The sequence below is a fragment of the Neomonachus schauinslandi genome, chromosome 2 (genome assembly GCF_002201575.2).
Source record: "Neomonachus schauinslandi chromosome 2, ASM220157v2, whole genome shotgun sequence".
NCBI classification, from domain to species: Eukaryota; Metazoa; Chordata; class Mammalia; order Carnivora; family Phocidae; genus Neomonachus; species Neomonachus schauinslandi.
In genome coordinates, this window is record NC_058404.1 from 161,145,167 (window position 1) to 161,161,784 (window position 16,618).

General features: G+C 39.0%; 1 protein-coding gene across 1 annotated transcript in view; it reads left to right on the top strand.

The window, feature by feature from the left end:
- Window positions 1-2,269: 2,269 nt before the first annotated feature.
- Window positions 2,270-16,618, top strand: part of CHIC2 (cysteine rich hydrophobic domain 2) — a 65,481-nt gene continuing 51,132 nt past the window's right edge. The window contains exon 1 of the mRNA XM_021701711.1: window positions 2,270-2,732. Within this exon, the coding sequence (XP_021557386.1) occupies window positions 2,614-2,732 (119 nt within the window). The 5' untranslated portion in view covers window positions 2,270-2,613. The remainder of the gene's footprint in view (window positions 2,733-16,618) is intronic.

A 16,618-nucleotide genomic window follows, 5' to 3' on the forward strand; every position in this document is an offset into this window, starting at 1 on the left:
AGAATAAGAACATTTCTCCCACACAGAACCAGTGTTAAGATAAAGGGTGACATTCTCATAGTCCTCAGAAGCCTAATTAACTCATGATGTTCTGGAGCCAGTACTAGTAACAACATGTCTCAATTCAGAGAACCTCGATTGGGTTCCTTTTCTGAAGCAGGAACTTGGGAAACCGTTGAGATGGAAGGAGCTGTGAGTGACTTCCTCTGCCTTCGGGAAGTTGTCAGCTATATGATGGTTTAGGTACATTGGGGCACCAGTCCCTTGTCTTGGCCACTGTTTCCACAGAAAGGTGAATTCTCAGCTATGGTATGCTGGGTGCGGGCCAGGCCTGGAACATACTGACCTTCCTTCCTCTCATTCCCTTTTCTCACCCTCCCATTTGCAGCCATTCCTTCAACAGAGTGCCGCCACCGGCCTCTTGGTTCCTGCCAAGAAGGAAATTCAGGAGCTTGGCTTACCAGTGCACTGAAGTTGAAGCCCTGAGTTTGACTATTAAATAGCCATTTGGCCATGAGAAAGTCACATAGCATCTCTGAAGTGAAGGAAGAAAAATTACATCCTCCTTAGTTACCTCATTGGGTTCTTGGGGATTATTAAATGATTTGTTATGTATGTGCTTTATAAACCGCAAAGCATTACATAATGCAAACAACTGTGCTCATCCTCATAGAGCTGATTAGTGAGGTGGGGCCTTAGACATCCCTATTGCTGCCCCAGAGTTTCTGTGTGCCAGGCCCTCTTCTGAGCATTTCATATATCTGCAGAGCAGACCAGTGGGGGTAGGTACTTTTATCCTCATTTTACACATGAGGAACAGAGAGGGTAAGGACCTATTCAGGGTCACATAGTAAGTGGCAGAGTTGAGATTCAAAGGCAGGCAGTCACGCTTCAGACCCCATTGCAAACCTCCAAACTAAGCTGCCTTCTGTGTGCTTCCTTAGTACCCTCTGTAAACTCCTCTGGGAGCACTGGACAGAATTATAATTGCTTACCTTAGTGATAAATAAGCTACTAGATTAGAGGGACTGTATCTCACACACACACAGTGCCTGACACATAGTTAGAGCTCAGTAAATATTTGTTGAATGAATAAATGTCCTCTGGGGAGATATACAGCAAGTCTGATACAACTACTGTGTTTTTCCTTTATCTTTTCTTGGCTAGCTACGCTCATTTCCCTCAACCATTTCCAATAAGAAAATGGTATTTCTTGCTGACTTTATTGTTCTCTTTTGCATTTTCTCAAGTTCAACAGTGACCCATCTAAAGGGAAACGTCAGAATGCGAACACGGATCCAGTGTGGCTATCTTCTCCTGCCTCCACGGTGTATAATCATTATCCAGGACTCTCCGGGGCTCACTCCTCCCCCTGAACTTCTTGTATGTCTGGACAGTTTCTTGACTATGAAACTAAGTACCCAAAGTGACCCTTAGGCCTTTACTAGTTGTCTAGGTAGGTAAGTAGAATCCATTATTCTCTTCCTGCCCTCCCCTCTCTTCTCCACTCTTCCCTTTGGTGGGAGGAGCTATAAGGAAGGAAAAGGGATTCCCTATAGTCCTAACTGAAGAAAACAGGTTACGGTTGATGAGGGAGTTGTGGCAGGAAACTGCATCTCTGGAATCCAGAGAATGTCAGTTTTGCTTCATGGCATGACTACAGTGGGTTTTCTTATTAAAAAAAAAAAATAGCATCATTGGCTTCATATATTGGACTATATTTAAAGGGATTATGATAAGACACAAGGTTTGAATTTGGACATGTTTTGAAAATTCCTGTATTAAAGTGGGCAAAAATATTTGCAGTGTTTCTGTTGGGCTCCCTAAATTAGGAAAGTACAGACTCTGGTTTTCATCAAGACTAAAAAACTGACAAAAAGCGAGATTCAATTATTAGATAAACAGGCAGACACGCACTATAAATTCTCTATTCCAATCAGTGTTTTTATTTTTAGTTGTTTTGATTCGAGATTACTTTGGGTGACTAAGTGCTCCACTGGACACTCCGAGCTCCATTCTCTGAGTCGGGGTCAACGCCTTCGGGCCTCAGAGACATCCCTTGCGGGACCGCAACCCACTTCGTGGAGGGCGGGACCGCGCCGGCGGGAGCGCGCTCCCAAGGCGTCGGCGGCGGCGGGGGTCGGGGTGGGGCGGAGGAAGGAAGCAAGGCGCCCTGGGAGCGCGCGAGGCCTCACGTGCGCGCTCCCGCCCGCCAGCCTGCGCACATCGGCGCCCACGCACCCGCCCGCACTCCTCCCGGGAAGTCTCGCGATGCCGTAGCCGGCTGCTCCCGCTGCGGGTGGCTCTGGCTGTTGCTGTGGTTGCCTGAGTTGCTGCTGCGGCGGCGGCGGCGGTGCTGGTGGAGGTGTCGGCCCTTGGGCGGATGTTGACATTGTGTTGTTGTTATTGCTGATGATAATGGCGGCGACGGCGACGGCGACGGCCGGGACCCCATCTCCTCTGTAGCCGGAGCCGAGGCAGCCAAGATCGATCTCCGCGGCCTCTGAGCCCGCGGCAGCGACTCCCCTCAGCCTCCGCCTCCTCGCCAGCCCTTATCCCGGCCCCAGCCCCTGGAGTCAGGCCCCTTTGGGCAGGGGGCCTTGGAGGCTCAGGATGGCGGATTTCGACGAGATCTATGAGGAGGAGGAGGACGAAGAGCGGGCCCTGGAGGAGCAGCTGCTCAAGTACTCGCCGGACCCAGTGGTGGTCCGCGGCTCCGGTCACGTCACCGTGTAAGGCCCGGAGGAGGGGAGGGCGAGGACGGGAAGGTGCAGGGCTGGGGTGGGCCCCCCTTCCCTTCCCCCTCCCCCCGTACTCCTGGGGAGCCCTCTATACCCGGTGTCCGTCTTGTGTCGAGGCCTTCGAGAAGAGTAGGCGACCAGGAAGTGAGAACTTGCTTTAATTTAATTTGTTTCGGTCTCTGAAGTGGGGACAGACACTGCCCTTCCTCCCCCCACCCCCCCCTCAACCCCATACCCCCTTTAGCGGGCCCTTTAGGCCTGGGCGACGTGACGGATCCCAGGAGGGAAGGTTTTTCCTTAGGGTCTGCCCTTTGGGCCACCCCTTCAGCTTCGGGGTGGAAGTACACATATTTATGAGGTGCCTCCCCCTTGTTTTCTTACCCAGTTACCCTGTGGTTCTCTCTCCTCGTCTGTGCCTTTGAGCCTATTGACATATGGCTCTGTGGCCAGATCTGGGCCATATGAGACCCCAGTGACATTTGGCATTGAGTGGTTCACTGTCGTGCCTGTGCCTTTCACACACACTCAGAGGTCTTCCCAGTTTCTTGCGGAGTCAATTTCTGCGGACGTAATGGAGGTTCCTGTAATTGTATATGATAAAAATGTATAGATGAACCTATATTTGAGATATGCAGAACGATACATGTTTACAACCAGTTTTTAAAAAGAAATCTACGTGATGGACACACACTGCTCAGGTTACTGAGGGCTCTATGTAATCTAAGTCTCCTCTGGGCATGAACTCTGGGATGGTTTCTTCATTTGATAAGGGTTCCTGTAAATCTGATTTGCAACATTTAAAAGTCCGATATTCAGACAATAAGGAATGAGAGCTTTGTAAAGAGTCATGAGTAATAAAGGAATGTGAAGACTTGAACCAAATAATGAGCTGTCCGGAAGCAGGAAGTTTTGTAATGTTTCTCTGAGAAGTCCAGAGTTTTGTACAACTTGAAGTATTTATATTCTTCATTTTAGATCTCCTGTTCAAATCCTAAGTCATACTTCAATGCTTGTCAGGTATCTCCACACTTCACCTTTTTAGTAAAATAAAAGGGCCAGCAAGTCTGAGACTGTCTGGAACAGTTTCCATTATACTTTTGGTGTAGGGTGAGTGGGATGTGCAGTGAATAACTTTTAGTGAAATGGTAAGACTTCTCCTTTGAGATTGTCAGCAAAATCCTTGCATTTCTCACTACGTGTTATGACCAGCCATATTGTTGTTTGGGTATGGTTATGTAATGCTTTGATTTCTTTAGCACCTGTTAGTTTATGTTCAGGTGACTTATAGGGTAAAAACACTGCATAATCACTTGTCACAGCGCCATGGGAAGACAGTGGGATTTATCACCACAATAGCAGTTACTTAGTGTTTTAACTGTCATCTCCAGCAGAATTAAGAGATATCGTGGATATTAAATCTCTCTTTAACATATATCACAGAACTTTTTTAGTCTCATAGCCTGCCATGTAATTTTTTAGTTTGACTCTTAGGACCTTTTTACCTTGTTTTAAACCTGAGGAGTATATGGATGCTTAAAGAAGGGATTTTTCAATCTCTTTCATGCTGTCTGCCTTTCCTCCTGTTTTCCTCTTGTCAAAGAAAAGCTGGCAAAGTTTTGTTATTTAAAAAGGTGCTAATATAGTTGTAATGTTTCTTCTGTTTAAGGAAAAAAAAACTAAGCACTTTGTTGGGTAAATAGAATATAGAATAGATGAAGTGCGCAGAACCAAATAGGTGATTAGTAAATTTGATTGTAGTTGGGTACTTAGGTTAACAGGGTGGAGAAGAATTATTAGTGGTTTTCAGTCTTACTGCCCTTTAGAACTACCTGGAGAGATTAAAAAAACAAACAAAAGAACAAAAGATGGTGCCTTCTCCCCAGGCCAGGTCAGTTGAACAACCAGGTATCTGAGCGAGGGCCCCAGGCAAGGATAGGTTTTTTTTTTTTTTTAAGCAAGTCCCACAGGTGACTCTAATGTATAGTCAGGGATGAAAACCACTATTCCAGAGTATGAGGAGGAATTATGTGCCGTCAGTAAGCAGTATGCCTGTCTACATTGGGAGTTAATTCTGTGATCTCAGTCACTTTATCTCTCTTCCCCATTACCTTGGTTCTAGGCTCTGGGTTCAAATCTATCCTCTGCCACTTGGGTAGATTATTTATGCCTCTTCAGTTAAGACAGGGATCATTATAGTTCTTAACTTCTAAGATTATTAACGATTAGACAATATATGCCAAGAATTCATCACATTATGTGATACTGTGCTCAATATTAACCTTCATTAATTATCCTCCACACTTACAGTGCTCCACTTTGAGAAACATAAGCATAAAGCACAGTACTAAGAAATCAGAACTGCCATTTTCAGACCTAACAGTGATTGACTTTAGTCCTGTTTTTCCATTTCTAAACAATTTATATATTTAAATTGCTATGTGAAGTACTTTGATGAAAATTAGTACAAATCTTTCTTTATTTAAAACCTAAACCTGTTTTGTGGTGACATAGATAAGTAGAGTAATAGTAATACGGAACTTTTTTTTTACATGACTCTGTCATGCATAATTCACAGACATGCTATGCCAGTTGGTAGCCCAGTTAGTGCCTATAAAGGTTTTTGAAATTGGTGCTTATGGGTTACTTTAACTGTTGAGCATGTTCTGTTTTTCTTACCTCTAAATATAAATGGGAAGAACTAGTAAAACAGTTATGGTAAAACTGCCACCGCTCCCACCCCACCTGTTTAAAACTAAGGAGCTCTTTAGAGCAGTCTTCCCTTACTGGTTTGGAAGTAAATGATACTGCAAACTGAATCAGCTGTAAACCAGATCAATCTGAAAAGATATAGATTCATCCACTTATGTTTTTCATAGATTTCACTTTTGAGTGGACCTTTATACTTTATAGTTGAATATTTTTGCTCTTTTTTCCCCTCCCTACTTCAATGTATTGTATTATAGTATTACTCTTATTTTAGAAATCACTGTATTCTCATATGACATGATTTGGTATGCCATTATAGTGATGTGAGAAAGTAAGTTATTTTCCATTTTCTACTACACAAGGTCAGTTTGGGGGAATTATCAGATTTTGGGGATATAAGGATATGAAATAATAGTTTGTCTAAACAAAGTCTGCTTTAACGTGGTTTGTAATATAAATATATTCATTTTAGTTATTTATTTTTAAAGTAGGCTCACGCCAAGCGTGGAGCCCAACGTGGGGTGTGAATTTACGACCCTGAGATCAAGAGCTGAGCTGAGATCTAGAGTTGGACACTTTAACCGACTGAACTACCCAGGCGCCTTGTAAATATTTTTATATTGACTGCAAATCAGACTTATACTTTGTACTTCCATCATGATCAGTATTCTTTTTTGACATCCTTCTGGATGAGTTTAATAATTTTCTTCATTGTTAGATTTGCATGTAGCAGTATGGAACAACGTGGCAGTTCCAAAAGGGAGATACACAGAAGCATGTTTTGAGGAAAAGTGGTACTTGAAGGAAGAGGGAAATAAGTTCCTTAATATTTATATATATGTAATTCAAAAAACTTGAGTTCACACTTCAATTAAGTTTGTGTGTGTGTGTGTGAGAGAGAGAGAGAGAGAGGTGGGGAAGGGAGAGAGTGTCTTCTCATTATGTATGTAATGAAGATGAGGGGAAAAGTGATTAACTTATTAGGTGGTGTAGGCCAGGTTGGTTAATATTTTAAAATTATGAAGTTTTTTACCTCTCAGTAAATTTTGCAACATATAGTGATCATTGTTGAAGACTGATTTTTCACGATGATGATAGTGCTAAAGGATGTTAACCTAAAAATTAGAATTTAAATCTAGTTTTTAGGCCAGTATTCCCTAGCTGATCTATCACTATAACTGACATTATTTACTTCTGTATCACTTCGTGCCCTCCTATATCACAGTCACACTTGGGGCTTTCCTAGGGCATAATCTTTGACTTCTAACTTAAGCCCTGTCATAGAGCCAAGTTATTTTGCTAAGGTTTGTTTCTAATAATGTTATTCTCTTTTAATTTCACTAAATTATTGTATCTTCATGTACTCTCTTCTGAGGTATAATCTTCCTACCATCTCCACAAATAATTCCTCATCCTTCAACACCAGTTTTTACCAATGGCTGTGGAACTCACTCTCTTTGCTTGTCTTCATCTCAGGTATGCTGTGGAAAATTGAAAGATTTAGAAATGTGGCTTAAAATGAAAAAACTTGGAAACTACTTTGGGGCACAATAAGATCTTTGCATAGGAGATATCACAAGAACACCTTGACCTTTCAAATGGTAGAGTTAATAAAAAATAGTCTATCTTGAAATGTATCAGTATTTCAAGACTGCTATCAGATGCTGTACTTGGCAACAGGAGATCTGAACATGATTTGCCCAAGTAACAATCATTTTGATTAAACAGTTTTTTTTAACTTTACTGTTTTCACCTCCTTTCTCCCACCCAGCACAATATATAAGGCATATTCCATTTTTAAAGATTAAAGTTTTTGAGATTTTTGAAGACCTTATTTTGATGTTTCTCCATAAAGCTATAAAGTTCTTTGAGGGCAGGAATTATGTTTATTGGTCTTATTTCTCCACTGTTTAATACAGTGTCTGGAATATTATAAGTCCTAAAATGTTCTCTAAATAAATGAGGTAATTGCATACATCTTTGGACCTTGTCATAGGTGCCAAAGGAGTAACTGTTTTCCTCCCTTCTGAACCTCCTACTGAGGTAAACAATATTTTACAATAGAACTCTTATAAAATCATATTCAGAAGATAAACGGCTTCTCTTTTTTTAAACAAAATTTGATAATTATGGGGAAGTTATAAAATTAAGACATTTTTTCCCCCAGAGATTTTTCTTATTCCTTATCATTTGAAAGGAAGTTAGTTTGATTTAGAATATAGCATTGAACATATCTTTTGAGAATACAAAGGAAAAAAAATGCTAAATAATTGGACCAACTACTAAAACTTCTCAGTGGGTAAACTTTCTTGAAGAAATGAGGAATGTGGTAGTAAACTGAAGTTTCCAAAATTTTACTGTATTTGAGTTTGAAATTTACATGGTGTTTCAGTCCAAACAGTTCAGTGTTGGATTTCTGCCTATTAACAAATGTAAAATTGACTGGTGCTTAAAATTTTATGTGACTAGCTAAGTGGAATACAGGGACTAAATGGTGAAAAATAAGTTACATGAAATTATTTATGATGGTAATTACTCAAATACTATTATTCTAAATAACATTACTCTGAATAATAATATTTCTTTAAAGAATAGCATTTTTACTTTGAGAGCTGCTCTTGAGCTCAAACTTGAGTTTATATTCCTAATAGGTTAAAGGCTCAGGATACTGGACCAACTGTACTCAGAGGGGATCTTTTATGTCTCTCTAGTATCTGTGTCTGGTTTTGCTTTCTAATCTATAAAGCTACTTAAGATTTTATTCTCAATAAAATTAGACTTTAAGTATAACATGTAGCAACAGATAACTTTTTAGTGTCCTTTGTTATCTTCTGTGTAAGATTTTTTGTGACTTTTCATAATTTGTTTCAGAATCCATTTATAAAATCAGATCTTAAACCAGACTTTCAGTGTTCAGGTAGTCTAGCTTAATCCCAATGCAAGATTTCTTAAACTTGCCCGATTATCAGAATCACTAAGAGCATTTTAAAAGATACACATTTTAGGTTCTTAGCTCTGACATCCCCGGTCAGAATCTTTAAGAAGAGTTTAGGAATTGTTATTTTTAATAAGAGCTTAGGCGATTCTCATATCATATCAGACACATTTAGAAGCAAGTGATGGTATGTGGAAAGAGTATGGTCTTTGCTGTTAAGCGGATTAGTTTTAATTCTCAGATATTTCCTAACTGTAACCTAACTGTAACCATTAACCTTTCTGAGCTTTAGTTTTCTCATCTGCAAAAGGGATAATGTCTACCTCAGGGATTAGATGTGGGAGTCAAAAATAATTTAATGTCATGGACCCACAGTAGACATTAAGCAAATTATTACTTACTACATATTTTGGTGTTTATCCCTTCGTGCACATTTTTTGGCTAATCTTTACCATTTTCTTGGAAATCCATCTAAAAGTTAACGTTTGCTTTCCTGCTTTTAACCAAGACCCTGAGCATAAATCAGAATTACTCGATTGAGTTGAAACATTTAATCAAAAGCAGATATTATCAGGTTGGTACCCAGTGATATTCTTAGGGGCCATTGAGGTATTTTGGGGTTTGAAGATCTCTAATTGGCGCTTCCTTTTAAATTCACATGTGTGGGCTTTTCCTTTGTGTTTTACTTCTTCTGTCTATCTAATGGATGAACTGTAGGTTGGGAATGAGACAAGCAACATTATCAGAACTACGAATAAAGAGAAGTTTGTTCTGAGTACTGGATTTAGATGCTTGAATTTTAATACTTGGGTTTTAAGATACTTGTTTCCTCAGAGAATTTTTTTGCTTAAATCCTTCCTTATCAGCTGTCTTAATTGAGGTTTCCTGGTAAGTAATATAACAAGCGTTTATTAAATTTTATGGTAGGTATTATTTGAGACACTAGGTACATCGTTATGAATAAAACAAACCTAGTTACCCTGTCCTCACAGAGCTTATAGTTAAGAGACAGATTATATCTGAGCAAATTGCTTTGAGGGAGCCCAGTAGAGTGGTGTGACTGAAAATAATGTGATTAGGGAGAAGCTCTCTGAGGGGTAACATTTAGGAACGATGAAAGTGTTCTGCGAAGAGCATCCCAGGTGTGGAGAACAGCAAAATTAAGTCTGGCTGGCCTGAGGAACTGAAAGGCTACTTGTATGCTGTCGCCAGAACATAGTGAGTAAAGGGGATGGAGCCTTGACATGAGGATGGTGAGCTCAGTGGGGGCAGGAAAGGATTGTAGAGGGATTAGAGTAAAACTGGGGAGAATAGTTACGAGGCTATTGAATGGTCTAGATGAGACAAGATCGTGGTGATGGTCTCTAGATAAAAGAGATGTTTTGAGTTCTGTCTCTAAGTCATCAAATTTCATATGAGGTCTGGAAAGCCAGCGGTGACTGCATGTGCCATCTCTTTCCCCATTTCCATCTCATTCTCATTCCCATCTCATGTTTTGTTTTGTGTTTTTTGTTTTGGCTTTGTAAGGAGTCCGGTCAGAGAACTGTGGCTGCCCTTACTGTTGACTGGAGACTGTCTCGATGATATACCTGCATTTCCTGTTCTGCTACCACAGGGCAGTTAGCACGCAAGGGAACAGCATGTGCCGGAAGGAGGAAGGGGCTTTCCCACAAGATCAGAGATTTTTGAAGTGAGGAACTTTGTAAAGTCTTACCCTTTAGATACAAGATGTGTGGTGTTTGACAATGATCTGTTTATTAGATTTGAGGAAAGGACTGTGCTTTTTAAGTCTTTACACTTAAAACTAAATTGAATACACAAAGGCTGAAATTTTCTCACAAAGACCTGGACAAATGATTTTCTCCTTAAGCTCTTCTCCATTCTGCCATCTATGTAGGATCTTACCATCTAAGTAGACCTAAACTTATTTAGGTTAGAGTTGGTTGGACTTTGGGATAACCTACCTTTTGTTTGTTTTGTTTGTTTTTTGGGGTTTTTTTTGAGTGTGTGTGTGTGTATGCTTCCTGCAAGACCTCCTTTTTTAATTGTCTTTGATCTTGTGTTGTAGTTATAGTGGAGTCCTTGGTTAGTCTAGTAAAGGAATTCCTGTGTACCCAGCCTTCTTTTTCTACTCTTTCTAAACTATTGTAAATGTCACTTGAAACTGATATTTTTGGTAGTTTATATTATAATCCCGTTCAACCATGTATTGTTTCTTAAATGAACATAGTTTATCATTATTGTGTTGCTCATAAGATTTATGTAAGTGTGAAGAATATTCTAACATATGTATAAATTAGATAGTTGAGTTAGATTAGTTGAATTCGTATATCATCAGAGGTTACTACCCATGAAGTTTAATCAGTATAGATTTACATAACTTCCATTGTTTAACAACATACATAATCATCTGTAAATACTTGAAGATGTAATCTTAATAATTGAGTAAAATTCTAATTAGAATATTATAGAATTATATAGTGATGAGGTTTATGATAGAGTGAATTAATAAATGATTTAAATAATTAAATCTTTGATTTTACTAGTTTATTAATAAGATTATATTTTCACAGAGCTGGATGAACCCATATATTCAGAATTTGGTCACACAGTTAAAATTTTTAGACGTGTTTTGAGATTCATATATATGTCTCTCAACTCCAGGGGTTCTGCATCTTCTGGGTAAACACAGTACACTTTCAGTTCTAGCCCTTCTTCCTTGAGCCACATCGATATTCAGATGTATATTGAGGCAGCCAGGTGAATTTAAAGCGTGGCTTTTATGAATTAATATCTGTTAATTTCTTCTATAGTTGACTTCATCCCCCCAAATAGTGAAAAAGCTGATTCCATTGAGCTCAGAGTTCAACATTAGGCTATCTTCACTTGTCATCTGCAGAGCTGATGTTTTCAGTTTGAATCTGAAATATCTCGTTCATGTTTATAGGTCTTGTCACATCTATAGGAAGATAAAATCCTATGAGTCTAGATTTGTACAGATTGAGTGTCTCAGGATCCAAAATACCCAAAACTCATTTCATAATCTTTTCCCCAAATCAGTTTCAACTGTAGCCTTTTTATTCTCAGTTGATGGCTGATCTGGCATCCTATTTGCTTAGACTAAAAACATCTTTGACACATCCTTAAGTTCTCTTTCTCTTTCACTGCATCCAGGGTGTCAAGAAATCATCCATTGGGGACACCTGGGTGGCTCAGTCGGTCAGGCATCTGCCTTCGGCTCAGGTCATGATCTCAGGGCCCTGGGATCAAGTCCCGTGTCAGGCTCCTTGCTCAACAGGAAGCCTGTTTCTCCCTCTGCCTGCCACTCCCCTTGCTTGTGTACTCTCTCTCTCTGACAAATAAATAAATAAAATCTTAAAAAAAAAAAAATCATCCATTGGCTCTGCTTTAAAATGTATCCAAGATTTGGCCACTTTTTATCATCTCCATTACTGGTGTGAGTTGTCATCTCTCTTCTGTACACTTAATTTTCTTTTCCCTCCTTCCTTTGCCTCTCAACCTTTACAGTCTTCTTAGTACATCTCCCATAGTGATCCTTTTAAAATATAAATCAGATCCTGTCTCTTTTTTGTATCAAGCCTCCCCAAAGCTGCCCATTCTCAGAGTTCAGGTCCCTTTTAGTGGCCTACATGACCCTATGTGATCTGACCCATTGTTACTTTTCTGACTTCTTTTCTACTATTCTTTCTTTTTTTTTTCTTAAACAATTTTATTTATTTTAGAGAGAGAGTGTGTGAGAGAGAGAGAGTGAGAGAGGAGGGGAGGGGAGGGGCAGAAGGAGATTGAGAGAGAGAAATTCAAACAGACTCCACACTGAGTGGGGAGCCTGAGGTGGGGCTGGATCCCAGGACCCCCTGAGATCATGACCTGAGTGGAAATCAAGTCAGATGCTCAACTGACTGAGCCACCCAGGCTCCCCTCTACTATTCTTTGATTTGTTTACCCGACTGTAGTCACACTATTCTTTCTATTCTCCAGGCACGCTCCTGGCTTAGGGCTTTCGCACTGGCCGGTTCCACTTTCTGGTGTATTCCCTCCAGATATCCAAATGGCCAGTTCATTCACCTTCAGATCTTTCACACTTATTTTCTTTTTTCTTTTCACAGTTGTCGTCTTAATGACCCCCCATTGAAAATTAAAACTCATTCATTTCCCCCCTACTCTAAATATTTTTTATAATTGCTTTCTCAGTCAGAAAGTTGAGATCAGGCATACTTGAAAAAGAGTACAAACTTTTGACAACCTTCTCTTGAAAGGAGAAAAAAGAAGACTTTTTGACAAGAATAAAGTTTTAAACTTTCTTCCTATTTTACAGCAGCTGTCCCACCTGTAGTGTATTCAGAAAGCCTTGCTATTTTTTTTTTTTAATTTAAATTTAAAAACTTTGGTACACCATTTGACCTTTGGGCTATATATGACCCTGAGAGGCAGTTTGTCTTACCTGAAGCAAATAAAGTCAGAAGGGAGATTTGTTTTCCTAAGACAACATACCTAGTTGCTTTCTGAACCCGGATTCGAACTTGGGCATGTGTCTCTCCATTGTATTGTTCTTCCATCTTTACCACAATAAGTTCTTTGTGCTTTTCAGCCTTTGTCTTACCTGCCTGGATTTCTGGCCTGATGGCTTGCCCATATTAGCTTGTGGAGTTTGTAACTCTTTAGTTGTGCCTGGCTTTCCTAAACTATCACCTCCCTGGGTACCCTGTTTCCTTTATACTGTCCCCCGACCTTGAAGAGGTTGGCAAAAAGTTGGAAAATCTTTCACAGTTAACATTAGCTGATTTGATCATTGGCTATTCTATTTGGTAAGCTGTTTGAAGGGGATATTTGTGAAGTCATTGATATTTGGGCGTTCTCTAATTTATCAAGTTATCCATAGTGGCTATTAAATGATATTGCCCACTTTACTAGAAGAATGATAACCATAATAAAAGCACACCAGACATTTATGTTGTTTTATAATAATAAAAGCAGTTACAACATACAGCGTTTATGCCATCCACTGTTGGTGCTTTATTATATTATTTAATGAGTTAGGCAGTATTATTCTTCCCAGTGTATGAATAAGGAAACTGAGGCTCAGAAAAGGTAACTTAGCTTGCTCAAAGTGACACATCTAGTAAATGGCAGTGTCAAGATTTCATTCCAGGCAGTCTGGCTGGCTCCAGAGTCTGTTTGCTTAATTGCTTCTTTTATTTTATTGAACCAAATCGACAAACTTATGCATTCTTTATATTATTCAACAACACAAACATTTATAAATCCTATATATTTTGGGATTTTAGGTACAAATGTGAAAAGCTGAGCAACATTTTATTTTTCTTGATCCATATGAGAATGTTAACATTTATTTTGTACTAGTTTTAATTTTATAATTTGTTTGATGGAAAAAGAACTTTTTCCCCTTCCAATTCTTATATATTTTCTCAATCTAGAAGTTTCTAGTTCAAGGAAATAAACATTTTCTTATGCTTACAGAGAGAGTTACTATAGAGGCATTGTCCTCTAGTAGAAATTGCCCCAGGCTTGGGTTCAGGAAAGTAAGGCTCTGGACTAGAGCCTATATATTATTACTTAATTTTTTCATCTTAAAATGAAATGTTTGGACTAAATGATAACTTTTTTTCCAGCTCTCAGATTCTGAGATTCTACTGTTGTGAATTAGAAATTACTTTTTTCTCTTTAATTTCTAAATTCTTTACAATATACTTATTATGTATTTAAACTTATTTTAAAAATCCTAAAGAATATACTCTACAATATATTTTAAAAGTAGAATTATTTTGAAATCTAGGCATGTCGATTGCACATGTATTTCCTTAGTCTGATTTAAAAACAAAACCCCTTTGGGGCGCCTGGCTGGCTCCGTCAGTGGAGCATGTGACTCTTAATCTTGGGGTTGTGAGTTCAAGCCCCATGTTGGGTGTAGAGACGACTTAAAAATAAAATCTTTAAAAACAAAACAGAGCCTCTTTAATCATCTATTTTTTTCTTCAGGTTTAATCCTCTTCCTTTTTTTTTTTTTTTTTTAAAGATTTTACTTATTTATTTGTCAGAGAGAGAGAGAGCACAAGCAGAGGGAGCGTCAGGCAGAGGGAGAAGCAGGCTTCCCGCCAAGCAAGGACCCCAATGGGGGGACTCAATCCCAGGACCCTGAGATCATGCCCTAAGCCAAAGGCAGATGGTTAACCGACTCAGCCCCCCAGGCATCCCTCCTTTTTCTTTTTTTAAAAAAAATCCTTTTTCGGGGCGCCTGGGTGGCTCAGTCAGTTAAGCATCTGCCTTCAGCTCAGGTAATGATCCTGGAGTCCCAGGATCCAGCCCTGCTCGGGCTCCCTGCTCAGCAGAGAGTCTGCTTCTCCCTCCCTCCCTCTGCCCCTCACCCCACTCTAGTCTGCTTTTCTCTCTGCTCCTTACCCCGCTTGTGCTCTCTCTCAAATAAGTAAGTAAAATCTTTTAAAAAAATCCTTTTTCTAATTATAATGAAAAACAAAGATTATTTAAAAACTGGGAAATAGTATGTCTCAGTGAAGCAGAAAATAAACTGTCTATAATTACCAAGAGACTAAAGTCATTTAATATTTTGGTGTATTGGTTTTAAATTTTTCTTTCTAGGAATTTTTTTAAAGATTTATTTATTTATTTATTTATTTATTTCAGAGAGCAAGCGAGAGTGAGCCAGGGTGGGAGGGTGGGGGGAGGAGCAGAGGGAGAGGGATAAGCAGACTCTTTGGTGAGCACAGGGCTCAATCCCACAACCCCGAGATCACCACCTGAGCTGAAATCAAGAGTTGGTCACTTAACCGACTGAGCCACCAGGAGCCCCCGTTTAGTTTAAAATAGCAATATATGTTACAGGGACTTTAGAAAACATGGAAATATAGAAAATGAAATACTACCCATAAGCTTATTGCCTGTGATTAACCACGATTAATATTTTGGTGGATTAACTTTTTAAATTTTTCTCTACATATATGTAAATATTTATATTAAAAAATCGAGACCATACTTATTTTGTATTCTGTATTTTTCATTTAATATATTGGGAACATATGCCAGTATCATTATGAGTTCTTAAAGTATGAAATATAAGGCTCTATTAGATTGCAAAGAACAGAATCACTCAGGGGACCTTAAGCAGTGGAAGTTTATTATAAGAATGCATGGACACTAAGGAAGACAGGAAGCTTTGCCATTGTACAACCAGGCTTCGAGGAGCCTGGGATGATACTGTTTTTGGATATAGTGCAGTCTGGTTATGAAGTTATTCTGTTGTTTTTCTCAACTGCTTGTGTCCTTTGCTCCCTGATCTAGTGGTCTGTCACGGTGACTTACCTACTTCCAGTTCCAGCTTTTTCTGTTGCAATGTGAACTGGCTGACTGCTTTTCCCCTCTGTCTCATAGTGTCTGCTTACTATTGGTTTCAGCTTATTCTTTACTTCTACTTATTCATGGCTTTACTGTATCTTGGCTTTAGTTTAAGTTTCGTGTTATCAACTATTGTCTCCTATTTAGATACCTCAGGAAAGAGGATCAGATTGAGTTAGTTAATGTTGTAAGTTGGGTGGGGTTGTTGGGCCTTGCCATCCCATATGCTGCTAGCCAGCCCAGGGATTAGCTATTCTTAGATAAGAAGCCCATTCGTAGTCTAACTCACCAGAGTATAGGGGAGCTCCTAGTCAGGCATCCAGTAACAGGCTACTCTCTAATATACTTGGTTTTGAGTTGTACAGTGTCTTTTCAAATTGATGTATTATAATTAATATAATCGTAGGACATTTCTGTAACTGAGAAGAAAAATAAACACAAAGCAAAACAAGTTGAAGGAAATTCTTGCAGTTCTGTATTTAAAAGGTAAAATTCATCATGAGAGCAAAACATAATTCCACTCAAAATAACAATGCATTAGTGAATTATAAAAGGCATTAATAGGAGGAGATACGTGGAACGTGGAAGAATTAAAAATGAAGTAAAAAGGACTGGCGATTATATGGGCTTGAATTGTAGAAAGGTTGAAATACATTAGAAAAACTATTGATTAGTGAAACCAAACTCCCTGTTTATTTATGATAAATTACCTAATTAATAACAAATAATAGACTCATATAGAGGATTATGATGATGATATTGTGTATTATAAAATGTTTTTAAAATATTTATTTAGCAACTACTGTACATCTGAAAATTAGATCTTAAGAAATAGCAAATAAAATGT